The sequence below is a fragment of the Canis lupus genome, chromosome 1, assembly GCF_048164855.1.
Source record: "Canis lupus baileyi chromosome 1, mCanLup2.hap1, whole genome shotgun sequence".
NCBI classification, from domain to species: Eukaryota; Metazoa; Chordata; class Mammalia; order Carnivora; family Canidae; genus Canis; species Canis lupus.
In genome coordinates this window covers 95991879-96019215 of record NC_132838.1, presented here as the reverse complement: position 1 = coordinate 96019215, position 27337 = coordinate 95991879, and the positions used below count along the sequence as shown (strand labels likewise).

Sequence of the window (27337 nt, the reverse complement as noted above, 5' to 3'; positions counted from 1 at the left end):
CCCCTGTCCCCCGCCCCGCAGCCCCCACGGCCTTCCCGGCTGCGATCCTCCGCTCTATTTTCTCCACCCCCACAGGTTTTCAAGCCCAGCCTCGCTCCCGGCCCCCTCCCACCTGCTCCTCTCCTGAGCGCCCCTCACCCCCCGCCCCCTCCGCGAGCCCAAGGCGCCCCTGGGTCCCCGCTCCCGCCGGTGCCTCCCCCGCGAGGCCCTCCGGCCAGAGGAGCCGAGGGTCAGGGCGTGACCCGGCCAACCCCGCGTGGGCCGCAGACCGCCAGTCCGCCAGAGCCGCCCCACGCCTGCGGGGCTGGGTATGGTCGTGGGCCGCTCGGGCCGCCAAGCTCACCTCGTAAAGCGCCTGGACCATCTCCACCAGCACCCACTGCTCCGCGGCGGTCGCCATAGTCAGCCTCTGGCGCTTCCTTCCGGAAGGCGGGTCGCGGGCACGTCAAACAGCGCGCGGCGCAGCCCAGTGACGCAGCAGCGCTTGGGGGCGGGGCTGGAGAGACTGGGCCCCGCCCCTCGGCGCTTGCGCGCTGGAGGAACGCGGGACCCGAGGCTTCAGAGGCGTGGAGCTCACCTGGCGGCCGGGAGGGATGCGAGCCCGGAGGGGCTCCTCCGGCAGGTGTTGTGCCAGGACCCGTGCTGGGCCCTCGGGATGGAGGCATTAATAATAAATGGCCCCTGCCCTGGGCGGGGAGTGTTCTGTAATCAAAGATGTGCTCTTTACTTTTAAATGACAGAGGAACCCAGGAATGCATTATCATAAAAAATACAGAAATTATTATATATCATATATATAATAAACATATGTAACCTCTTATAGAGCACTTAGGGTGTGTCCTGCATAGACCAATGCTTGGAGAGAATTAAGCCATGCAGTACTTTGGTGTGGAACCTTCTAGAACCTTCTTTGGCACATGCAAATGTGGTGTGCACACACTTATTTACTTGGCTTGGATGTCTTAAATCTAACTGGGACCCTAGGGATAATAGTGATATACAATTTGCTTTTTTTTTCTATTTATTTTTTTTCTTGGGGTGTTTTTCCCATTCATCCATAAATCTTGCATTTTTCGTCTTAAAGAAGACTACGTCTTGTTATAAATACATATTTCTTGTTCCATTTTACTTACATATTTTCCTGTTAGTGGACACTTAGGTTGTTTTCTACTTCTGCCTCTGTTAGCAATAATGCAGCAGGAAGCATCTATGTGCATGTATCTTCCTGTTCATGTGGGAATATTTTTTTAATGCAATTAGCCAACATGTAGAACATGGTCAGCTTTAGATTAGAGTTAGTGATTCATCAGTTGCATGTAGCACTCAGTGCTCATCCCGTTACATGCCCTCCTTAATGCCCATCACCCAGTTACCCCAACTCCCCACCTCCTCCCCTTCAGCAACCCTCAATCTGTTTCCTGTAGTTAAGAGTCTCTCATGGTTTGTCTCCCTCTCCGATTTTTTCCCATTCAGTTTTCTCTCCCTTCCCTATGATCTTCTGCACTGTTTCTTATATGCCTCATATGAGTGAAACCATATCATAATTGTCTTTCTCTGATTGACTTACTTCACTCAGCATAATACCCTCCAGTTCCATCCATGTCGATGTAAATGCTGGGTATTCATCCTTTCTGCTGGCTGAGTCATATTCCATTGTATATATAGACCACTGCTTCTTTATCTATTCATCTGTCAATGGACATCTCAACTCTTTTCATAGTTTGGCTCTTGTGGACATTGCTGCTGTGAAAACTGGAGTGCAGGTGCCCCTTTGGACACTACATTTGTGTCTTTGGAGTAAATACCCAGTAGTGCAATCGCTGGGTCTTAGGGTAGCTCTATTTTTAGCTGCTTCAGGAACCTCCACACTGTTTTCCAGAGTGGCTGCACCAGCTTGCATTCACGTGGGAGCATTTCTGAAGATCATTCTCAAAGTGGAGTTTTGGCCACAGAGTATGCACAGTGTTAACTTTGGTAAATACTACCATAGTGTTCTCCAGAATGGCTCAAACACTTTAAAATGTTTGAAAGTGTAACCATACTCTAGCTCATTGATGGATGTAATCAATCTTTTAAAAACTTGCCAACTTAATGGAGATTAAATGACACCTCACTGAGTTTTCTTATCATTCTGGTTGTTCATGAGGTGAGCAACTTTTTATTGGCATTTGTAGCCCCTCTGTGAATCGCCAGTTCAGATCCTTTGCTCATTTTTCTTTTGGTGATTTTTCATTTTCTTATGGATTTATAGGAGCTCTTTCTACATTCTGAATATCTTATATTTTTCCTATTTCATCTGGGATGTTTCTGCCTGATTTCTTTCTAGCTGTTTATGTTGTCTTCTGTCTATGTTTTAGATTTTACATCATGTGTCAGCGTGTTCCCTTATTGCCTTTGGATTCAGATCTTGCTTAGAAAGGGTATCTCCAGCACACCTATGCTTTCCTCCATGCCTGCATCAGCTTGTTGTTGTTTACAATTAGCTCTTTAATTACTCTGGAAATTATATTTCTGTAGGATGTATATTCTGTAGGATGAGACATATGGGACTTATCATTATTTTTTCCTAAAGGAACAACTGATTTCCCCAATGCCATTTATTTGAGTAATCTTGACTATCCCCAATACTGTGAAATGGCACAAGCACTACACAACCCTGCTGGAGTGTTGGGGTGCCCCTGTTTCCTGCTGTAATGCAAAATTGAAAGGATGTGGGCACATGTAGTTTCCCAGGAATCCCTTCACGGGGTAGATGACTCGAGGCTTCTGGGATAGAAATATTGCAACTTCCTTGTGCCCCATAGCAAGGTGACTCTGAGAGGTCAACTTCACCATCTCCTTTGGGTTGAATCAGTTGCACTGTCTGCAAACTCTTTGATATCCCCATTAAGAGGCAGAGCCTGTGCTCTCTTCCCTTGAGGCTGGGCGTATCTTTGCCATAGCTTCTAGAGTAGAATGCTGCCGCCATGTAGAGAGATCATGTGGGTCCCTGTAGAGGGAGAAAGAAATGGCCAGGAGGCCCCGAGCTTCCCCTGCACCCAGCTGTTTGAATCCTACTAATCCAGGTTCCAGACGTGGGAGGGAAGATACCCTCGGGACAGTCCCAGCTCTAGCCACTCTCTGGTTACAACCCCTGAGAGACCCTGAATGAGTAATGTCTAGCTAAGCCCAGACAACCCCCAAATATGTGAGCAAAATAAATGGTATTATTTTAAGCCACTGCTTTGGGATTCTTTTGTTATATGGCAGTTATCTGCTACAGTAGGTAACTGGAACAGGTACTCTGTCAGATTTTGCTGGCTTTTGCACGCTTGCTTCCAAAGATTGCCAAAAAATTATCACAAACTTGGTGGCTTGAAACAGAAATTTATTATCTCACAGTTCTGGAGGTCAGAAGTCCAAAATCAAAGTGTTGGTAGGGCTGCATTCCCTCCAAAGGCTCTGGGGAAGAGCCATTCCTTGTCTCGTCCAGCTTCTGTGGGTCTTCCCTAGCTTGTGGCTGCATAACTACAATCCCTGTCTCTGTCCGCTGTCTGGTCTACTCTTCTCTGTCTGTCCTCTATATGCCTTTTAGCAGGCATGTGTTGTTGAATTAAGGGCCCATCCTAATAATCCAAGGATGATCTCATCTCAAGGGATACATCTGCAAAGAAACTTTTTCTTTTATTTTTTTAAAGATTTTGTTTATTTGACAGAGAGAGTGAGAGCGAGAGACCACAAGCAGGGGGAGGGGCAGAAAGAGAGGGAGAAGCTGAAAACAAGAGTAATTTATTCTGTTATAGTTCCAGAAGTTGGAAGTTCAAAATCCAAGCATCTGCAGGGCTGCTTGGGGGGCTCTTAAGGCTCTAGGGGGGAATCTTCCCTTGTTCCTTCTAGTTCTGGTGGTTCCATGCGCCCTTTGGCTTGTGGCCGCTTCGCTCAGGTCTCTGCCTCCACCTTCATGGAACCTCCTCTTTCTCTGTATGTCTCTTCTCCATGTTTCTTCTAAGGACACTTGTCGTCAGAGTTCGGGCCCGTGTGGACAGCCCAGGATGTACTCATCTCGGGATCCTTAATTACACAACCACTTTCTTCTCTTCCTGATTCCACCATTTAGCCAATATTGCATAATATTAAATAATTATTGTATAATTTGATATAGAATATTGATAATATATCATATAACCAATATTACATAACTATACAATATAGGATGCATCTATATACATACTATGATGTGAGTGCCTAGCACTAAGTTTTTGATTGCTGAGACATCCGTTTCAAATAAACATACTCCCCGCTGCATCACACAGCTACTAGCAACACAGCCAGACAAGAAATGAGGCTGTCTCCACTGAATTAGGATTAGGGTTAGGGTTGGAGTTAGGGTTAGGGTTGGGGTTAGCGTTAGGGGCCAGGGTTAGGGTTAGGGGTTAGGGTTGAGGTTGGGGTTAAGGTTAGGGTTTCGCTTTCAGAAAGCCCTGGATAACCTAGACATCTGACCCCTTGAGTGACCCTGCTTCTCTCTTCCCACCCCCTAATTCCCTAATATTTGCAAACTATATAGCTGATTAGAGATTAATATCCAGAATACATGGAGATTAATGAGTGCAACTCAATAACAAACAACGAAACAATCCAAGTAGAAAATGGGCAAAGGATTCCAACAGACATTTTTTCCAAACAAGTACACAGAGTCCCTAAGCACACTAGGGGTGATTTATGCCACTGAAACGTATTCTTAAAGGTAATTAAGACAGTAAATTTTTTTGTATATGTTTTATCACAGTATACAAAACCTACTTTTTCTTTATATGCATATACTTATCTTTTATAAATTAACTTTCCCCCCCCCAAATTTCTGCCTTTTGTCCTTTCATGTTTCATCTTGCTAAAATTTCTGGTGTTGGTATTCCAGTCCACTAATTTTATCATGCGCCTGTGCAGATCAGTGTTTTCAGCTTGAATTCCAGTGATCCTTTCAAGGAATGTTAATTAGAATTTGCTTCATTTGTTCATCAATAGCTATTTCCTGAGCACTCCCTGGGGCACTGCACCACAGACTAGTGATGTCCCTGACCTCCTGGAGCATATGCTGTTGTGGGGAGTCAAATAATAAACGTATATCACTGAAGATGCAGTTTGAGGTCATGAAATACTATGTGGAGATAAAGAATTACAAAAAATCGGGGCACCTGGGTGGCTCCGCAGTTGAGTGTCTGCCTTTGGCTCAGGGCATGATCCCGGGGTCCCGGGATTGAGTCCCACATCAGGCTTCCCGCAAGAAGCCTGCTTCTCCCTTTGCCTGTATCTCTGCCTCTCTCTATGTCTCTCATGAATAAATAAATAAAATCTTAAAAAAAAAAAAGAAGAATTACAGAGAGTGGACAGGGCAGGCCTTCCTGAAGACACATTTTTTGGACAGAACTCAGTAAAGTGAGGGAAGGAGACCCAGGAGTGCTTTGTGAAGGAGTGATGCAGGCAGAAGGAGATGATGGGGAATGCTAGGAGGGTTCAAGAAGCCCCAGAGTGTGGTCAGTGTGGGGTGAGTGCAGCTCCTGCTCAGTCCCTGGCGGTGCTCGTGCAGGTGGAGCTGGTGGGATTGGCTGCTGTGGGGTGGGGGAGAGAGGAGACCAGGGACGCCCCAAAGTCATCTGCCCAAGCCACTGTGTGAATGGTGTCACCATCTCTAAAATGGGGAAGATGGAAGGAGAGCAAGTTTGGGGGTGGGCATTGGACATCCATGTGGAGATGTGCCAGGGACAGGTGGATGTTGGCGTCTGCAGTTGGAGGAGAGGTTGGGAACAGAAATGTAAAGCGGAGAGTCTAGTGGCTGGAAGAGATTCTAAAGCCCCAGGGAATGAGTGTAGACACAGGAGAGAAGAGGTTAGTGCCCCTGAGCTACTGAGGTGGGTTTTCTCAAGAAGCTCCTGGGTGATATACAGCTTCCCCAATGAGGGAGCAAACAAGAAAGAAGCCAATGTGGAAAAGCTCATCTGGGAAAGAAAGGGAGGAGATCCCAGAGGGCAGCCAGGTGTGTGTGGGGGGCAGGCCTACCTACCATGTGACTAGGTCACACTGGATTAAGAGGAATGGACCTGGGTGGGTCCACCACCATGCAGATTAAGAAAAAGAAGCAAGTAAACCCAGAAGAAAAACCTTACAGAAATAAAATCATTGTTGGGTTTAGTAGTGAACGACATTTCAAGTCATGGAGTCATGAAAACATGCAGAATGAACTTTAAGAAATGGGCTGAAATGACACTGAGAAGATGGGAGCTGGTGGAGTGTGTGCGAGGGGTGAGGTGAGACCCTGGGATCTTCGCTTTCACCGGTAAGTGAACAACAGCAAAATGCAAGCATCATGCATGGCAGGATAGCGTGCCCTTTAATCACAGGAGGTTTTCACAAGAGGTAGCTAAAAGAAATGGTTGCCTTTTGGAAGTGAGAACCTGGGGCAGGGTAGGATGGGCTACGAATGATGTTTTTTTGTGATAAGCCTTGTGCTTTTATTTGAGTTCTTAAACTGTAATATAGGTACTACTTGGGGAGAATCAAAATTAAACTGTAGTGCATTGTTCATTGTCCTTTATAATACTTTACCTAACATATTTAGTGCTACCTGTAGGTCACTGTTATTAGTGACTTATGTGTATGAACCAGTGAAGTAATGTGTAGAGATTTCTGTTTAGATCTAAAGTCAAAAAGATTTGTTAGTAAAATAAAATTAATGAAAATCCCCTAATTCTCCCATAACTCTACAGGATGTCAGATGTGTAGTTTTGTGTGTGTGTGTATATATATATATATATATATACACACACACACTCTTATACTCTGTATATATATATGTATATATATATATATACTCTATACGTATATATATACACTATATACACTATATGCTCTCTCTCTCTCTCTCTCTCTCTCTCTATATATATATATATATATACACTCTTGAACCCGTTCCCACAACTTTTCCTTAGTGTCATAAGGGCTTTCAACTCGGTACTGTTGTGTCGTGGGATGTGAGCTGAGTCATCCTGGCTGCTAAGTGTGTAGATCACTTGTAGTTCGTCCCTCCACGCATTTCTGCCTTTTTGTACCAGGTTCGCACTTCTACTCCCATCCCTTGTCCTTCTGGACACCTGCTCCAGCGCCTTTGAGTACACCTGTAGCCTTGCAAAATTGATGTAGGGGCATTCTTCACTCACCTCACTTAAAAATGTAAAAAGCGAGGTTCAGGTCGTCCCTGGAGAGCTCCGCTTCTGTGGATCAACAAAGCCACTGGAGACTGGTTCTTCTGAGATCTCTGCTCCACTGCCTAGAGTATTAACTTCTTTTCAAGACCAACTGCAAAAGCACCTCAAGACTAATACTCCTCATTGGCCGTAAGACCTCAGTCAACAGCAATCAGCTCTGATGGATCCCATTTTTGTGTCTAGATGAAGAGAGAGATGGGTCTCCTGATGGTTTTTCTTAAGAGCAAGGAACCAACTTTCTCAGAGATCTTGAGAGCTCTGCCCACGTCTCCCCAGCCTGCTGTGGTTTGGGTCTGCCCATTCCTGAGTCAGTCAGTGTAGAGAAGGGATGACTCATGGCTACACAAAGGAGGGACAGAACAGATATTGAGAGCTCATCACAATCCTCTAAAGCCAGCTCACTGGTCTCTCCATCTTAGCTTGATCTTGTTTCTCCTCCAGTCTGTCCAACACAGCAACTATCTATGCCACCCATCACTTAAAATACTTTGATGCTATGATAGCTAGTCCTCAAAGATGGCCATTGCATGAAATTACACCTCCTGGTAGTCTCACCTTGAATCTGGCTTTGCTCTGGGATTTTTGTTTTTGTTTTTATTTCTGTTTTTTTCCCGATGCAAACACACGAGGGTTTATTTATAAGCTCGAGCTTGGGTCCAAGTATACCTGACACAGCGGAGCAGGGACTTGAACCTGGGGTTTGTTTTTGACCAATGATTCTGTGTGGCTTCTGGAAGTGGCTCATAAAAGACTTTGCTATTTTTGCCTGGGTCTCTAGGAATCGCCCCCCCCCCCTTTTTTTTGAATGCTCACTCTAGGAAACCAGCCACCATACTTGGAGATACTGAAGCCACATAAGAGGCCATGCATGGGCACGATGGTTGACAGCCCCAGTTCAGGTCCCAGCCAGCAGCACCTTAGGCATCCAGCCCAGGTGAGCCCTCAGGCGAGTGCAGCCCCATCCTCCCTATGACTGCAACATCTGCAAAGACCTCAAGCCCTCAAACAAGAACTGCCCATCTGGGCAGTCAATTTACAGAACCATGAGAGATAATAACACACGGGTCTTCATGCCATTAAGCTCTGGGGTGGGTTGTGACCTAATGGTGCATCACTGAGATGAATGCTTTCCCATGTAAATCAGTTCAAACTGCATTTGTGAGCAAGAGGGTCCCCGGCCAGCAATGACTTGCCTGAAGGTGCTCAATGACCCCACATACCAGGATGCCTGGGAGAGGCAGTTCCAGGATTTGATCAATGGCTCAGCAAGGTCAAAGACCTAGACGTTTTCTGGTTTCCATTGTGCCATCCTCGGCATGGTGGCTTTGGGGTGTTAGGACTGTCACCGATTCTGGATGACCACCGTGCCATGCAGTCACAGGCAGGTAGGACGACAGAGGCAGGGCAAAAGTCCTCTTCTCTTGAGCTCGGAGGTTTTATCTGAAGACCTGATTTTTCCCAGTAACTTTCCAGCCTTCTTCACTCTATACTTTACTGGCCAGCACTGGCCATGTGCCCACCCCCATGACCAGTTACTAGGAAAAGGGGTTAGACTTAGCCAATCAATTATGATTCATCCTCTGGGTCTGTGGTCTGTCCTCATGGTGATCAAGGGGTCTTTGCCCACTGCCTGGATTAACTGGGGTTCTGTTTTCAGGAAAGGGGTGTGTGGGACTGGATGTGCCAACATGTGTGCCACACCAACAGATCAAGCCCTGTCCTTAGCCAGGCTTGTGTTCTGAGCACCATCCCCACTGGCCTCTGAGTGTCTTGGCACGTGTACCTAGGAGGTATACTCTGTCCCTGGAATGCTCTCTTCTCCAGCCAACACGTGAGATACGCATGCTTCAGATACCAGCTCAAAAACCACCTCCTCGGGGAGCTGCCCACTGAGCAATGTGCTGTCTCAGAACCCTGGATTTCTTGGTTTCATGGAATAAAACTGAGGTCTGTAAGTGTGCATGCATGGATTAAGGCCTGCCTTCTCCACCAAAGATGTGAACTGTGACAGTATCTTTGTCACTAAAGTCACAAGTACCTAATAGATACTCCATCAATAACTAGTAACTCTCTGGATGGTGCGGTTTGCTCCCTGAAATTCCCCCCACCTCTGTAGGCTGGTGCTGTGAAAACACTGAAGGCATTTAAAAAAAATTATTCAGGACCTTAAATCCTGAAAAACTTCAATGGGGTGACCTTAAACTACTCCTATGGTACGTTTCATTTTGCTTAAACTGGAGTTTATTTTATGCTTGGTGAACTTTTTAACTTTCAGTTTAGGATGCTACAAATAAGCAATTTATAAGGATATGGAAGCTTGCTCATCCTTCAAGTTTCAGATAACTATGTTACTCATTAAAAAAAAAAAAAAGTCCAAGGGCACCTGGGTGGCTTAGTGGTTGAGCATCTGCCTTTGGCTCAGGATGCAATCCTGGGGTCCTGGGATCAAGTCCCACATCGGGGTCCCCACAGGGGACCTCTCCCTCTGCCTATGTCTCTACCTCTCTCTGTCTCTCATAGATAAATAAATAAAATCTTTAAAAAAAAGTTCAGATTGACATGATTTAAGTGAATTCCCATAAAGAGGACAAAAGTGAGCTCTAGAAACAAATGCATTTTATTAATATCCCCACCCTGCAGTGCTCAGCGCTCAGAATTTATTACAAAGAAGGGGAGACATGGTTCTAAGTTATGGCTTGTGCTTATAGATGTCTCTCATGCATCTCCTGGCTGTGTGGCCTTGGGTGAGTTGCATAACATCTCTGTGCCCCTGTTTCCTCAGTTGTTAGAGAGGGATGCGCCGTTGTGAGAATTAGGCCAGCTGGCACACGCAGAGCGCTGACAGGAGTGGTCAGGCCCTGGCAGGTGTGGTCCCACCGTGGCTGGTATTCCACAGTGCAGCTGTAAGCACTCAGCATACAGTACTGCTCTTGCCAGACAACTCGGCCACTTGCAGCCAGAGCCACATTTGAGGTTCAAGCTCAGTCATTTTCCAGAAGAAATGCCTGAGCGCCAGAAGGAGAGGGATAAGGTGACTGTGGAAAGCCTCCCAGCAGGGCCCCAGAACCCGGCTGTGAAAAAGGAGCCTCTCTGTGTTTGGTGATAGATATTTTGTTTCATCATGTTAACCTTGTGCTCTTGCCCAGTGGCCTCTCCTCTTAGGGACTGGACGGTCCTCCCTGAAGTCCTGCTGTTTACCCAGCGAGGCGCAGAGAAGCAGGCAGCTAGTCCCCCTCATGTGTCACTGTCCTTTGGGTGCCCTGTCACAGGTGGCGACTGTCCCCTGGTCCTCTGTGGGGGAGGAGCTGATGGCTGGGGCAGCTCTGGGGGATCCTGGGGCAGAGGCACCCCCAGGGCCAGAAGTCCCAGGTCCTTAGTAAATCTCTCTCTGTTCCTCATCCTGGGCGGAGTCGGAAGGTCCCTTCCAATGGCTGCATTGGTTTTCAGTGAGAATCTTCTTTCAATTGATGACCTGCAATATTGCTATCGTGGTAGACTCTCTGCAAAGGGCCCGAGGGCCCTATCTGGTCAGTACCTGGAATGTGGAGAAAACTCCTGGTGCCTGATGTGTCTTGGAGGTTCACTGAGGCATGTGGCGTCCAAGTGACCCCTGTGTGGCCAGGGAGTGTGCAGGTGATGGCACTAGACAGTGGCAGGGCTGGAGGCCGATGGGGGGCTCACTGGGGTGAGAGGCCTGGGACTCCTCCTGCCCATGACTGCGGCCCAGGGTGCTGCTCCTGCATCAGGCCGGACATGGGCCTGGCACCCGCTCCAGTGGCCCTCTGCCTGCCTTTCTGGGGTGGATGCTGCTCTGTTCTTCCAAAGGGAACAAAATGTAATCAAAGTAGACTTTGATTAGACAACAAAACAATACAGAATCTGATTTCCTTAGCACGTTAAAGATGAGGAGCTCCCCGGAGGTCGGAGGAGTCAGAGAGAGAAATGAATCGGGACCCCCAGGAAGAGTCAGCGTAAGAGAAAGGCCTGTTGGTGACCTGGGTTGGCCCATCCCGGGGCTGCGTCCTGGTGCTGGGCTGGGCAGGGAGCTCCAAAACCAGGGGACCCCCGGGGAGGCTTCAGCCACATGGCCATGCTGGACCTTGGGCCTTGAGAAGGGGACCTCCCGACGCCCCAAGTCTGTGCATAGTGTCAGGGAGCAGGGGGCACAGGGTGGTTACATGATCGGAGCCAAGCCCCACATCTCCCTCTCTCACTGTGGGAACTAGGGTGACTTCCCAAACCCTGGTGCCTGGTTTCCCTGTCTGTCAGGGATGACACCACAGTCACCTCCTTGTGTGACTGTGGGGATAAAGGAGCTGCACACACCAAGTGTTCAGGACTGTGCCGGGCACCACCCTGACACCTGCTAGATGCTTACTGTGGTTTATGTCCAGGAAAACCCTGCTGTTTTAAAATGGAAGATTTCTCGAAAAAAAAAAAAAATCTTACATTTTTCCCTTTTATTTTGCTTCGTGTTCTGTGTTATTTTCAAACCAAATCCCCCTGGTCGTCATTTCTGAGCAGCCAGCATGGTGCAGATTTGGTGCAGGTTTGGTGTAGGTTTGGTGCGGGGAGCTTTCGGGTCGCTGATTCACGCAGCAACTCACAACCACCCCAGCGGGCACGGCGGGGGTCAGTGCAGGGCCCAGCAGGGTTTCCCACAATGGAGAAGCAGAATTGTGAGCTTGCTCAGAGCAAACCTCCTGGAAGAGACGTGAGCTGGGCCACGTGAGGAGGCGGTGGACGAAGCCAGAGAGGCTCTCGGTAGAGGGGAGAGCGCGGGTGGGCCCTGTCCTCCGGTCACACGCTGTCAGCGGCGAGAAGCAGTCAGGCTGCTCACATCCCGCCAGGCGATCACGGTCACGGGTGCCCGCTCCCCGGGGTGACGTGGGTCAGTGGCGTGTTTTCATTCAGGAAGCAGCATTTGAGATTGAGCATTTCCATCCGTTTCTGAATGACTCACGCACAATCAAGGAGTGAGTGTGCTGGTCTGAGGAGCACCGGGGGTTGCACGAAGGGCTGAATCACTGGCTCGCACACCTGAAACTAATATGATGCTGGGTGTTAACTAACCAAAATTAGAATAAAAACTCAAAAACCCCCAACAAGCCCCATTAAGGGGCAACTGGAACCCCACCAGTTTGATACATTCGGGTGAAATGGGTACACACCCCTGCAGGTACACACATTCCTCCGTGCATGTGTGCGTGTGTACGGATGTGCTGCCACACACCGCAACAAATACCCGATTTAAAGAGGTTCTGCTCCACTAAATCCCACCCCAATCCTGTCTTCTCCCTCCTTTTCTTGGATGACATTTCCTTGTTAGACAAAGATGCTGAAACAAAGTAACCTGCTAGGAAAGGACACTGAGGCTGGGGTTCCAGCTGTGATAAGAGCATGGCATTTTAAAAAACAACTGAAGTGGGATTCTTGTAGGAGGTAGGAGGGCGGCAGCGGTTCCACATCTGGAGCTGGGATGGAGACAGCGGGGAAGCCCACCTGGGGGGGGAGGTCCAACCTCCAGTCCTGGCTTTTAGGGTCTTGGCAGGTTTTTAAAAAAATCCCTCCGCTGCCTTCCTCTTCTTTTTTTTCCCCCCTCCTTGTCTATACCATGGGAATGGGAATGCCCTCTTGGATTATCAGAAGATAAAATGGTTTCAGATATATGCAGCACCTCGCATAGTAAGAGACAGTAATGATTGGAGGTGGTTGTCAATAGCAAAGTTCTGGTTTCACTGAGGACAGAAGGGCAGAAAGCTTTCCTCCGGTTGTGGGAGGATGTACTCAGAGCCAGTTCAGGGAGAGGCCAGGTGACCTGATGTGACCTCCAGCCAAGGTGCAATCAGACATGCATGCCAGTGACCTCATCTGGGTCATGTAGGATGAAGAAAGCATTCAACCATACTCTGAACAAAAATATGACCAGGACTCTGGGACACGCTTATGGTTTTATCTCGCCTCTTCCTCCCACATCATTGACTGGGGTTTCAAGGAAGGACTCAGACAATTAGCACAGTTCACACTGGCAGAGTGAACAAGTGTGACCCTTGGGCCACTGACCATGCTTTGGTGCGTGGTGCTCGCTCAATCAGTGCCCTCAGGTGAGTCATCCCGCCTTTCTTGACCTTTGCTCCTTACCTGATCCGTACACCAACAGGGTCTGACAGAGCACTTGCTAAGATTCCCTACTGCCCCCTCACCTTGGTGGCCTTGGCGAGGCCTTTGACTCTGTGGGTGAGCCTCGGAATTGGTTGACCTGAATTCAATCTACCTAGGAGGCAGGGTAGACTCAGCCACGTGTGAAATGGGCCAAAGGCAGTGTAAGAGCCCATCATGGGCTGTCATGTTGGCCCAATCTGTAGGTGCTCAGAGAGGAGCCCCAAGAAGTGGTAGGGGAACCAGGGCAATGCTCTGGGGAGCTGGGGGGGGGCGGCCTCTGAGCTCCTCATCATCCCTATCAGTCCCCTCCCCACTCCCCACATTTTCCTGATTTGGAAAGTCAGCTTGTTTGCCATATTGTATGAAGATCACAAATGCAAGGCCCAGCCCCTTCCAGATGAAGACTTGCAGTCACTCCCTTCATCTCAAATCTGGACTGAGTTGAATTCAATTAACTTTTGAATGTGAAACTCTATTGTACTTTTAATTTTTTTTTTTTTTTTTTTTTTTTTACTGTTACAGACTGAAGGAAATTAGTAACCCATCTTTCTTCATTGCAATGTGTGTGTTCAGGTATGTGGCAATGTGGTCTTCAACCCAGAGCACTTCTTGTTTGGGTGGGAAATGGAGAAGGAGCCAAGGAAGGTGGGAGGGTCCTGTGTCTTCCTGAATATCTTGATTAGAATTAAGTGCAGGGTTTGTGGAGTCCAACATTCAGGATCCACGAGGAGCTGGACAAGTTTGACAACATCATGTTCTCCTTTGCTAGATTCCTTCGAGCTGCATTTCTCAATAGCAGGTTTGCACAATAGCATTTAAGACGCCTACAGGGCTGCCTGTTTTAACACTGTGTTCCCTGTTTATTCCTCTGATTAAATGTGGATTTAAATCCTGGAACTGTGTTTTTAGGGAGGGTAGGAGGTTTTCCCAATCTGAACTGTTGTTGTCGACACACGAGTTCTAACACCTTTCAGAATTCCTGAGGAAATGAGAAGGTGGTTAGGAATTTACTGACTAGCATACCTGAAACATTTCCTCCTCACTCCCTATAGGGACAATCAGCAGTGAAATCACCATAAAAATAATTGCAGAACAATGTTACTCATGTCCTCGTTACTCGTGGTTATGTTTTCGTCGACTAATAAAAAAATTTTTTTTTTTTGAGCAGTCTTAGGTTCTTGGCGAATGCTAGAAGAATGTACAGGTATTTCCCATATAGCCCTGCGTTCCCCACTATTAACATCCCCACCAGAAAGGTACACTCGTCACATCTGCTGGACCTATGCTGATACAAGGTGATCACCCGAAGCCCAGAGTTGACCTGGAGTACCATACATCCTGTGGGTTTAGACGAACGTACGATGGCATGTTTTTACCCTTGAGGTACTACGCAGAATAGTTTCATTGCCTTAAAAACTCTCCGTGCTCTGCCTACCCTACTCATGCCCCTGCCCCCTCCAGGCCACCCCTGATCTGTTTACTGTCTTCAGTGTTGCCAGAATGTCCTAGAGTTGGAATCATACGGTATGTAGCCTTTCTCTGATGGGCTTCGCTCACTTAGTGATACGCGTTTAAGTTTCCTGCGTCTTTTCATGCTCTGACGGTCAGGTCTTTTTAGCGTTGAAAAAATTCCATCATCTGCAATGCAACATAGCTCCATTCACCTACCTGGTTGATCCCAAGTTTTGGGAATTATGAATAAAGCTTCTATCAACATCCATATGCAGGTATTTTGTGTGGTCATAAGTTTTCAAATCATTTGAGTAAATATCAAGGAGCATGATTCTTGGGTTGTATGGTAAGAGTATCCCTACTATATGCCCATCCGTAAACATACATAAGTATACATAATCAAATACATTATGGCTGTTTTTATTATTTTTTTAGATTTTATTTATTTATTCATGAGAGACACACAGAGAGAGGCAGAGACACAGGCAAAGGGAGAAGCAGGCTCCCTGCGGGGAGCCCGATGTGGGACTCGATCCCAGGACCCTGGGATTATGACCTGAGCTGAAGGCAGATGCACAACCACTGAGCCACCCAGGTGTCCCAATGGCTGTTATTATTTTGAACAAAGTGTTATCTGTTAGATCACAACAATAAGAAAAATAAAAGGTTTTTTTTTTCCTTCACTTATTCCTTCTTCGGTGCTCTTCCTTTCTTTAGGTAGATCTGAGTTTCTGACCTATTTCATTTTCCTTCTCCCTTAAAAAACTTCTCTGATATTTCTTACTAGGCAGGAGTATTTGCAACAAATTCCCTCAATTTTGGTTTCTTTGAGAAAGACTTTACTTCCTCCTCATTTGTATATCCTTAAATATAGTTTTTTTGTTTTTGTTTTTTTTTTTGACATTTATCCTACCTGTTGTTTTCTGAGCTTCCTGGATCTCTGTTTTGGAGCCTTATGTTAATTTGGGGAGTATTTCAGATATGATTGCCTCAAATTTTGCTCCTGTTCCTTTGTCTCTTTCTTTTCCTTCTGATGTTCCCATTACATGTATGTTACAGCAGTGCAGTTGTTCCATAGTCCTTGGATATTCTTTTATATTTTTTCCAACCTTTTATTTTTAATTTTCAATTTTGGAGTTGCTATGGTCACATGCCCAACTCAGAGAGAGATTCTTTCCTCAGCCGTGTCCAGTCTACTAATGAGCCCATCAAAAGAATGCCTCAGTCCTATTAAAATGTTTTTGATCTCTGGCTTTTCTTTTTAACCTTTCTCAGAATTTCCATCTCTCTGCTTACAATGCCCATATGTTCTTGCATATTGTCTCCTTTTTCCATTAAAGTCCTTAGCATATTAATCAGAATTGTTTTAAATTCCCCAGTCTGGTAATTCCAACAACCCCTGCCGTATCTGAGTTTGGTTCTGATGCCTGGTCTGTCTCTTCAAATTGTGATTTCTGCCTTTTGGTATGGCTTGTGATTTTTTTTTTTTCTAGATAGCCAAGCATGATGCATTTGGTAGAAGAAACTCCCAGAAACAGCCTTTAGTAATGTGGTCCTGAGGTGTGTGTCTTGGCCGGGGGGGGAAGGTGTTCTCTAGCCCCATGATTAGGTCCCTGTCTTTTGGTGAGCCTGTGTCCCCAGACTATGACTCCCCAGCTTTTATAATTATCCATATGTTTACCTTTATTGAAATCTTTATTTCTCTATGTAGCTTTGAATTACTCTTTGACTTTTCATTGCACCTTGCAGGACTCCCTTGACCTCTTTTTTTTTTTTTTTTTTTTTTTTTTTGCAGGGCAGGTCTAGTCACAAGCTCCCAGTAGCTCCCAGCTACTGTCTACTGTTTCTTTTAGAATGTTTTGATTTCTCCCTCACTCACAAAGAACACTTTAGATATGGGATTTCTTGGTGACAGTTTTCTTGTTAGCACTTTCCACATATCAGCCCACTGTCTTCTGGCCTTCCAAGTTTCTGATGAGAAATCTGCTTGCAGCCTTCCTGGGGCATCCTTGCCTTGTGTTGGTTCACTTTTCTCTTGCTACTGACAAGACTCTCTCCTTATTGTTATCTCTTGAAAGTTTCATTATAATGTGTCTCATGCGGGTCTCTTTGAGTTCATCTTTCTTGGAGTTCACTGAGCTTCTTCAATGTTCATAGTCATGTCTTTTTTCAAACTTAGAATTTTTCAGCCATTATTTTTTCAAGGAGTCTCTCTGCCCCTTTCTCTGTCTCCTCTGTTTCTGGGACTCTCCTAGGACATGTGCATTGGTCCTTCCAAAGGTGCCCAAGTTGTCCTGGGTTCTGTTTGCTTGTCTTCAATCTTTTCTCCTTTGTTTCTCAGCCTTGATAATGTCCAAGGTTGTCTTCAAGTTCACGGATTCTTTCTCCTGCCTGCCTAACACAGTCTTCCAATGCTTCTCCCACCTTTTCCATTTCAGTTACTGTACTTTTCAGCTCCATTGTTTCTTTTTGGTTTCTTTGTATGTTTTCTGTCTCTTTGTTGATGTTTCCATTTTGTTCACAGGTAGTTTCAACTTCCTCTATGTCTTCTTTTAGCTCTTTGAGCAACCTTAGGAGCATAATTTTTTTTTTAAGATTTTATTTATTTATCCATTAGAGACACCCAGAGAGAGGCAGAGACACAGGCAGAGGGAGAAGTAGGCTCCCTGCACGGAGTCTGATGCAGGGCTCAATCCCAGGACTCCAGATCACCATCTGAGCCAAAGTCAGATGCTCAACCACTGAGCCATCCAGGCATCCCAAGAGCATTATTTTGAAGTCTTTGTCTACTAGATACCCTGTTAAGTCTTTCCACAGATTCTGTTGACTTACTTTTTTTCCCCCATAGAATGGGCCATACTCTCCTGTTTCTTTGCATGCCTGGGATTTTATTTGTTTGTTTAACACTGGACATTTGAATTTAATAACGTGATAACTCTGGAAATTAGAATCTCCTCCTTCCTCAGGGTTTTAATTAAAACACATTTTTAAAAAATTGTAGCCTCTTTGTGCTGAGGATCAGCTTGAAGGATAAACATAATTTCCTAGGTCTTTTCTAAGTCTTTCCATTTTCTACTTTTCCCTGTATATGCAGTTGTTTTTGAATGCCCTAGCCTTTAATGTCTGGCTCCTGAAGAGGAAAAGGAAAAATATGAAGGGAGAATAAAATGGAACTGGCTCTTGAAATCTCCTGGATGGCTCTTGAACCCTGGGGGAGCAACAATACAGTGGCCATTGCCTCTTTGTCTGCACATCTGTGATCAGAAGCAGCAATCAGTGATGGCAGCACAGTCCCCCAATATTTGGAGGACAGAGTCCTTCCTGCCTGCTCTGTGTCCTCAAGCTGTGTGTGAGCTGCTGCAGGAAACATGCACAGCTGTCTGCCACATGGCTGGGGGTAGGGAAGGGGTAGCTGCTACTGTGTTAAGGGCCAAAATTGCTCAAAATTGAATGCAATTTACCATCCAAACCTTCTCCTGGAAGTTGCAAGCCTTCAATAGACACCAGATTTCCAAAAGAGTTACATCAGGCAGATTCCGCCAGTGCAACTGTCTTCTAGGTGGGGAGACAGACTCCTGGGGCTTCCTACCTCACTGTCTTTCTAGAGGCCTCTCCTTTGTCGACAGCAACTGCTGCCTTATGCATTCCCTCCAGCAGTGTATGAGTGTCTCAATTTCTCCATGTCCTTGACAACACTTGTTATTATCTCTCTTAAAAGGGGGATGGGGAGGAGTGGCAGGGACCAGGGTCTGGAAAGGCTGTAGGACACTAGGGCATGGACAGCGGCACATAAAATAGAAGGGGACAGACAAAAAACAATGGTGGGCTGGGACAAGGCCACAGGAGGAGGAGAGACTGGACAGATGTGGACATCAGGGCCTGTGGGGATGTTGGAGACAGGAGGCCAGAGGCCAGGGCTGTAATTGAGTGTGGCTGCAGCTCCACGGACAATGGCTTGGAATTCTGTTAAGGAAACTCAAGCCAGCCTGGTGTGTAGTGGACACTGGGAAAATACCACTTTGCAGGACATAACTTTTGGGCATTTGTGCTGTGACAATCCTCCCTTCATGATGGAAAAGGTATATCTGATAAGCTGTCACTCAGGGAGACCACAGGGTTGGACTATTCTCTTCCCAGGAGGCAATTTATATGAGTTACAAGGGAAGGAATGAGAGTCTGGTGAAGCCTGAATGTCTGCTTTTTGGCATGAGAACTTGTATGTGCTTCCTACTCGGTGTTTCTCTTAGAGGGGGTTCCCCTCTCTGAGTCCCAAATGAGAGAAGGAGTTAGGATCAGGTGCCATTATTCTCTGTCATCTCAGACATGAATGAGGGAGGCAGGTGCTCAGCTTCCAGATCAGGTCTGTGGACACACATCTGCCTCTTTGTCTCCGAAGTGGTGGGTGGTAGCTCTTTCCATGAAACCACTCAAAGAAAGAAATCTCCCCAGCATAACACACACACACACACACACACACACACACACACACACACACACAGAAATCTCCCCAGCAGGATCCTGATTATTACTTAATGTGAGTGGAAAACTGAAAAATCCTTCTGATGGGGCCTGTCCTTTGCTGTTCTATCTTTTCTCTCCTGCCTGCCCTGGAGAAACAAGCCTCCCTGAGGTCAAGTGCGTTCACCTCAGATCTCCTGGCACAGTCAGTCTGCAGCATGAGGCCCTAGGGAAACTGGGCATCGTTGCTGTGTGGCTGGCGCTTCTGTAGATTTGAGATAATTGCTTAAAATATGGTGGGTTAATGTGTGTCTCCATTCTCCTTTTCCTTTGTCTTTGGTGATCTTTTAGAATAGCTAAAATGGAGGATACTTGGACAGGGCTGAAGGAAACCCCCAAATAAGAATTTCCTCTCCTCTAGGGGCCAAATATGAGATCCTTTCATGGAACCAGAAATGAGTTGGATGGAGAATGATTCCAAGCTTAGCTACAAGTGTAGGTAAAAAGAAGTTTTGAGAATTCAGAGAAGCACCGTACAAGACACACATCAAATGAACAGTCTTTAAAGAATCCTTGTGTTTCTTGGCTACAACTTAATTTGCAGTGTTTAATTTTTATTTCTAAAAATTTTACAAACAAGGGGCGCCTGGGTTAAGTGGGCTCAGTCGGTTAAGTGTCAGACTCTTGATTTCAGATCAGGTCGTGACCTCAGGCTCTTAAGGTCCAGCCTTGCATCAGGCTCCATGCTCAGTGGAGAGTCTGCTTCTCTTCCCTCTTCCTTTGCGCCTCCCCCTGCTCATGTTATTTCTCTATTTTTTTAAGATTTTATTTATTTATTCATGACACACACACACACACACACACAGACACACACACACAGAGGCAGAAACACAGGCAGAAGGAGAGAAGGAGGCTCCATGCAGGGAGCCCAATGTGGGACTCAATCCCAGGTCTCTAGGATCACACCCTGGGCTGAAGGCAGTGCTAAACTGCTGAGCCACCCGGGCTGCCCTATTTCTCTATTTTTGAAAAAGATCTTATTTATTTATTCATGAGAGACACACAGAGAGAGGCAGAGACACAGGCAGAGGGAGATGCAGGCTCCCCGCAGGGGGCCTGATGCAGGACTTGATCCCAGGACCCCAGGGTCATGACCTGAGCCAGAGGCAGACGCTCAACCACTGAGCCACCCAGGTGACCATGTCTGTCTCTCTAAAATAAGTAAGTATATCTTTAAAAAAATAACAATTTTACAAACATTAAGTCAATTTTCTTTTGGGTATACAGTTGTATGAGTCTTAATACATGTACAGATTACTGAATAAGTGGAATCAGACAGAGGCACCTAGGTGGCTCAGTTGATTGAGTGGTCAACTCCTGATTTTGGCTCAGGTCATGCTCTCAGGGGCCATGAGATCGAGCCCCAGGTGGGCTCTGCACTCAGTGTGGAGCCTGCTTACGATTCTCCTTCTCCCTCTACTTCTGCCTCTTCCCCTGCTCTCTCTCTAAAATAGATAAAATTATTTTTTTAAAAAATAGAATCCTACACTATGTAACACTTTGAAAATGCACTCAGTGTAATGTCCTCAAGCTTTATCAAATTTGTGATTAATGATCACAATGTAATTACGATGATTTATGAAGAGAGCTCCTATAAATGTTTGTGTACAGGTTTCGTGTCACTGCTTTCACTTGCCTAGACTAACACAGAATTGGGATTGACAGGTCAAAAGGTGTGTATGTCCTTAATGTCTTGAATTTGCCAAGCTATTTTCTGGAGTGGTTGTGCCATTTTACATTCCAACAATGTGGGAGAGTTCCAGATACCCTGTATCTTTGCCAGACATGGTACCGACATGTGCAAAGATTTAAGCCACTCCAGTAGATGTGAACTCGTATCTCATTGTCATTTAGTTTGCATTTCCCAAATATTTCAGAGATTTGGCCATGAGTTGCACGTAGTCGTATTTTCTCTTTCTCTTTCCTGTTGTTTCTCATTTGAATATATCATGCTTATAAAAATGCTTCTTACTTTTGACGGGTATCTGGATTGTTTCTAGTTTTTGCCTATTATGAATTTGCTATGAACATTTGTGCTTATGTTTTGCCTCCATACCTAGATATTTATACTGTGTTCCAAGAGGTGGCATTGCTGAATCATAAGCCATGCATATGCTCAGCTCCAGAAGTTTTCTGCTAAAGGGTGCCAGACTAGTTTTATTTACACTCCTACTAGCAATGTGTGAAATTTCCCATTCTTCTGTATCTTCGCCAACTCTCTGCACGTCATGTCTTTTTAGCTTTAGCCATTTTGGTGGTTTTTGTAGTAGTATCACACTGCTTTTAATTTGTATGTCTCTGATGAGCATAAAGTTGATATTGTGTTATGTTTCCTACCTTTTCCATGGACTCTATGCACACACATAATTTGTATTATATATAAAATGCATATGACTGATATAGGCACCTACAGGTCACAGATTGTATTTCACATAGGATATTAGACTTTCAACAGATAGATCAGTTAACTAATCTCTTCTCCTACTCTGAGACTTGCCTCTTCACTCTCTTATTGATGTCTTTGGATGAATAGCAATTCTTAATTTTCACATGGTCCAACTTAGCCATCTTTTTAAAAAGTTGGTATTTTTTTGTGTCTTACTTCGGGAAACATTGCCTACCTCCAGTTCATCATAGTAATTTCATGATTTTCTTTTAAAAGTTTCATTGTTTTACATTTCACATTTGGATTCGTAATCTATATGAATTTTAGAATTTACTGACAGTATGAGGACTTTGAAACCCTAACTCAACACCCCTTTCTGCCATTCCTCTACTGTTATTTATTTTATTTCCACACCAATATTAGTTTTCCTGTTTAACAGTCAGTGTTTTAGGGGGACCAGGGTGGTTCAGTGGTTAAGCGTCTGCTGGGGTCCTGGGATTGAGTTCCGTATCAGGCTTCCCACAGGAAGCCTGCTTCTCCCTCTGCTTATGTCTCTGCCTCTCTGTGTCTCTCATGAATTAATAAATAAAACGTTAAAAATAAATAATATTTACTTAGATTTACTCATATATTATCCTTACTGATTTTCTTCTTTCCTGCTTTAATTACCATATTCCGATCCTTAATTCTTTCCTTTATGACTCAAAACTTCCCTTTAGCATTTCTTTCAGTGGAAAGAAATTTATTTCTATGGAAATAAATTCTTTGATTTTTTTGTTTGTTTGTGTGAAACAGTTTAACCACCTTAAATTTGTTCACAGTTTCATTGGATATACCTGATGGACAGCAACACTGTATGAGTCTAAGGTATATAGCACGATGACTTACATTTTGTGAAACAATGACCAGAGTCAATTTTGTTAATATCTATCACCTCATATGGACTGAAAAATAAGACATTTAATCCTTGTGATGAGAAATCTTTGGATCTGTTGGCCACAGTCATCATGCTATACCCTGAGAACTGCCTCCATATTTGAAGTCTATCCCACACTGGATGTAGTTACCAACCGGCAGTTATTTTCATGAAGTACTTTGAAGACGTTGTTCCATTATTTTCTCAATTCTGTAATTTTTGTGAAAAGTCTTACTGTTATTCCTTTGAAAGCAAAATGTCTTTTTCCCCCCTCTTCACCAGTAATTTAGTTAATGGTGTGTCAATGGTGAATTTCCAGGTTTTCGTCCTGGTACCATGGTTATGCAGGAGGTGTCCTTATTAGTTTTTTTTTTTTTTTAAAGATTATTTATTTTAGAGACTGAGAAAGAGCAGTGAGTGAGCAGGAGGGGTGCAGAGAGAGAGGGAGAGAGAATCCTGAAGCAGCCTCCCCACCACTGAGCAGCAAGCCCAACACGGGGATTGATCCCATGACCCTGAGATCATGACCTGAGCTGAAACCAAGAGTTGGCCACCTAACTGACTGAGCCACCCAGGTGCCCCAGAGGTGTCCTTATTTTTAAGTGTTTAGGGTCTGTACCTTATCTTCAAAAGGTTCAGAAAAAAACATATACATATTACATACATGAAGAGAGAGAAAGAGAGAAAGCAAATAGGGCCAAATGTTTAAAATGGTATATTTGATAAAGAATTTGTAGGAGCTCTGTCTATTCTTATACTTTTCTGCAAGTTTGAAATTATGTCAAAATTAAAGTTTACCAGAAGAAAATCTCAGTAAAACAAAAAAACTTATTAAAAAATTTAGATTCCTATTATCCTATACATAACATATACATGTATATACACACATATTCACATACATACATCTTCATATATATGGACCTCTATCTGGATATATATCTTCATATACGTTCGTATCTGAACATTCATAATTCAAAGGCTGTGTTGAACAGTCCAGTATCACAACGCCATCTCCAGAGTGCCCTCCCCTGATTTCTTGCACCCTACCACCCAGGGAAGGAGGAGCTCCATCTCCCTAGGCTGGACCATTACACTCGGACGCCCGTCCAGTCTGCACCGCCGAGTCATCACAGGTAACTGCCCCTCAGGCGGGAGGTGGCCTCGGAACCCTGGGGCAGGACCCTTCCAGCCCCGGGGAGCAGCAGTTGGCCTGCAGACAGTGGGTCCTTTGGGCTGTTGGAGCGCTAGGAACTAGGCTTTCAGGACTTCCCGCTCTGGCAAGATCTCCAGGAGGGAAACCCTGGGAGTGTTCACATCACTATGAGCAAAGAGAGAACTCCCTCCTTCTGCAGGATGAAAGGTTAGAGGCCCCTGCGGAATGCCTCAGGAAGGTATGTGGGCCCACGTTTGTAGGACTTTCCCTATTAATTCAGCAACTGTAACCCAAGCAGGTGTTCTTGTACTCAGGTAATAAATAGGTAATAAATAGTGTCTGTACTCAGCTGAGTATCAGGGTTTCTGTTTTAAAATGTGTAATTCTCTTTTTAAGATACATTTCTATTTGTTTCTTTTACAAATTGTAATAGGAAATGGTGCTTGGAAATACGGGTATCCTAGGTTTAAAATACATCACAAAATTAATGAATTTGGAAATTAACTGAGTTTATAATTCCTAAATACTCTAAAGTTCACTTTCCTGATTCATCAAGTCTAAGCGTTTTTAAAAATATTTATTTATTCATGAGAAACATAGAGAGGAGCGAGAGAGAGGCAGAGACACAGGCAGAGGGAGAAGCAGGCTCCATGCAGGGAGCCCAACATGGGACTCGATCCCAGGTCTTCAGGATCACGCCCTGGGCTGAAGGAGGCACTAAACCACTGAGCCACGTAGGCTGCCCTTTTTGTTTTGTTTTAATATTTTAATTATTTATTCACGAGAGACACAGAGAGAGAGAGAGAGAGGCAGAGACACAGGTAGAGGGAGAAGCAGGCTCCCTGCAGGGATCCCGATGAGGGACTTGATCCCAGGACCCCAGGATCACGACTTGAGCTGAAGGCAGATACTCAACCACTGAACCACCCAGGCGCCCCAAGTCTAAGCTGTTGACTGAGGCTTAAAATAAAAGTATTACAATTTCTGTAAGCTAATTCTGGTTTTGGTCTGTATTTAATAATACACAGTAAAAGCTATGTGCCTGCAATGTGTGGCCATCAGAAGATCAGAAGACACATATATTCTGTTGCATACACCTACACACACTATATATATGTGTGTGTGTGTGCCCATCATATGTGCATTAATCCCCATTTCATGCTTTCAGCTCGGAGATGTTTTGTAACTTGTCCAGGCTCTAACTCCTTGGGGCTAGACCTAGTTGGTGCCCAGGATCACATGGCCTATTTAATGCCTGTATGATTTTCACTGTTATGCTTCTTCCCTGCACAGATCTTGCTTTGTGTCTGACTTGTCTGACCTCTTTTAATTGGAATTTGTTCATGGGCACTCACTTCCTTCTATTTCCCATAAGAATTTGGTCATTTGTTGTGCCTAGTCTGCTTCTCTGATTATTACTACACAGGAAAGAAATTTTTTTTCTCCTATAAGCCCTTCATATCATGTATCCCATGTAAGTATATTTGAGATGCAGCCTTATATCAGTAAGTCCCAATATAATTACCTGTAATATAAAAGCATTGTAGTTGAGCCCAACAGTCTCCGTAGATTTGATATGAAGAAATAAATTCTCCAAGCACATCAAGTTCAGTTACATGAGACCCTGTGACGTTTCCTTTTGTGGTAAAGATAAAAGACACCCTTGGCCTCATTAGCAATAAACATATTCAAAATCGTGTAACTGGTTTCTACAGGGCACATCCTCTCTCAGTGAGGGCCTCGAGAAATGTGCCTATTTCCTGGTGGGCACTGGCTGGGACACAGAAGCAGTGATCCCTGAGGACTGCTGGCTTCCCAGAAATCTCGTGGCCGTGGGAGATGTTGCCAGCCAGCTGTAGTCTGCCTGTGTTTGCTCAGTGCCTGTGTTTGCTGAGTGACAGTTGCACTCCAGTCCTAACGCTGGAATTATCCAGGGCGTCAGATCCAGATAATTGTCCACGGACAGGATATTAGACTTAGCTGTAAGTTACTAGTTAGGCTGCCACTCTTCCTGGGTCCTTTTGTTTTCATTCTTTCCTGAGTTCAGATTTTGTTTTGCACCAGAGAGCGTCCTGGAGGAATTTCAGAAAAGTCTGTGTGTGGTAAAGCTTCTCTCTCTCTTTGCATGTCCAAATGCAGTTTTAGTTTCTTTCACACCCGGATGGATGGTCGTGTGCCAGTCTCAGAACTTGCTGTGGAGTGATGGGACCATCCAGTGATGGGGCTATCCCTCTGAGAGCAGAGGCCTAATGCTGTGACATTACTAAGTGGTGTGCACCGTACACACTGCTCAGCAGTAGACTGTTTCACAGATGGGCGTACTGTAGAATTTCAATGCCTACGCTAATATTTAAGTTAAACTCTAAGAGTAAAATGTTTGGAATAGGACCCTTTCTTAATTAGGTCAGTAAAAGTCTTTGCCTTGAAAGAAGGGATGGTTTCTCCAACCACATGCACAATCTAAGTCCCGGAAGTAGTCTGCTCTTGCTCGGCATGTTGGCGAGGCCACAGCACTTCCTAGGAGCTTTATCAAAATCCAGGGCTCTACATTAGTATTGGTACCATCTCTAAGTTTTTACTTTTTTTCTCTGCTAGTAAAAAAATTCTTTATGACTCCTTCAATAGTCTTATGTTACAATTTACTGTTATATAGCCTGTTTTCTACCCTTATTTACAATGATTTTCTTTTTCCATGTTGGCATTTCATATCTTTTACTTTCTACATTCTAGCCTCAGGGATTAAAAGGATCCTCAGGGTTTGACCTTAGAAAAAAACCAAAGCAGTGGAATCTTTAAAAATTTCCCAGTCAGTTATAGGAGCAAGGGGGGGTGTCACTCACAGTCCAGCAAGGCTCACAGGGTGGACAAAACAGAAGTTGGAAGCCATGATGATGAAATTGCTGAACTATGTCAATATATATAGGTCTCAACCTACAAAAAGCCTTTCCCTAAGAAATCTGCTCTGCTCTTTGCTGATGGCAGGTGGGGATGGGGCGGGGGGTGGAAGGACAGTTATCATGGTGATAACTATAAAAACGAGACCGTTCATACGAATCTTTAATACTGTGCCCAAAGTTCATAAAAAGTAATGTATTTTTAACAAGAAATTTTCCTGTTTACTATTCAAAAAAAGTAATAGTCTTGAGCACCTCGAGAATTTTTCTGGATGTGATTTAGAACACGGAAAATCGACGACAAATGTAAGCCTACTTAACTGATTTTGTAGGAAACACCAGGGTGATGGAGCAATTTGATACACTGGATGTGTCGGCCGTGCTTAATCTGGAGTCAGCTCTGGTCAGAGATGGAGCTTCCAGACAGGTGCTCCCGGCGGCTGTCCCACTCATTCGCGACTGGTAAGCCCGACTATGCCACTCGCAGAACCATGTAGAGTCTGGTTGCAAAGTACTCATGGCGAAGTGACACGTTCAGTTTCTTCTGGTAACATAAAGTTCAGTTTTCAAAAAAAAATCATCTATGAAATGGAAAGTTATGAAACATTTGAAAGC

At 45.0% G+C, this 27337-nt stretch overlaps 2 protein-coding genes and 1 long non-coding RNA gene across 16 annotated transcripts in view; 1 reads left to right on the top strand and 2 right to left on the bottom strand.

Moving 5' to 3' along the window:
- SPTLC1 (serine palmitoyltransferase long chain base subunit 1) overlaps nucleotides 1–496 on the bottom strand; it is a 65087-nt gene extending 64591 nt beyond the window's left edge. For both annotated transcript variants that reach the window (XM_072840978.1, XM_072840968.1), the window contains exon 1: nucleotides 344–496. In XM_072840978.1, the coding sequence (XP_072697079.1) occupies nucleotides 344–400 (57 nt within the window). In that variant the 5' untranslated portion in view covers nucleotides 401–496. The remainder of the gene's footprint in view (nucleotides 1–343) is intronic.
- Nucleotides 497–9842: 9346 nt separating this feature from the next.
- The window catches only part of LOC140641315 (uncharacterized), an 84075-nt gene continuing 66580 nt past the window's right edge, over nucleotides 9843–27337 (bottom strand). The window contains exons 4-5 of one of the 3 annotated variants that reach the window (XR_012037860.1): nucleotides 27044–27303; nucleotides 9843–12287 (exon numbers count right to left, since the gene is read on the bottom strand). This is a non-coding gene — a long non-coding RNA (uncharacterized lncRNA). The remainder of the gene's footprint in view (nucleotides 12288–27043; nucleotides 27304–27337) is intronic. The other 2 variants (XR_012037861.1, XR_012037858.1) reach the window with 2 other exon arrangements.
- LOC140641274 (serine/threonine-protein kinase MRCK alpha-like) overlaps nucleotides 23842–27337 on the top strand; it is a 66452-nt gene continuing 62956 nt past the window's right edge. For 4 of the 11 annotated variants that reach the window (XM_072840856.1, XM_072840848.1, XM_072840908.1 and 1 more), the window contains exons 1-2: nucleotides 23843–24066; nucleotides 27055–27184. In XM_072840856.1, coding sequence (XP_072696957.1) covers nucleotides 24054–24066; nucleotides 27055–27184 — 143 coding nt within the window. In that variant the 5' untranslated portion in view covers nucleotides 23843–24053. Of the gene's footprint in view, nucleotides 24067–27052; nucleotides 27185–27337 lie in introns of those variants that run through there. The other 7 variants (XM_072840883.1, XM_072840872.1, XM_072840838.1 and 4 more) reach the window with 3 other exon arrangements.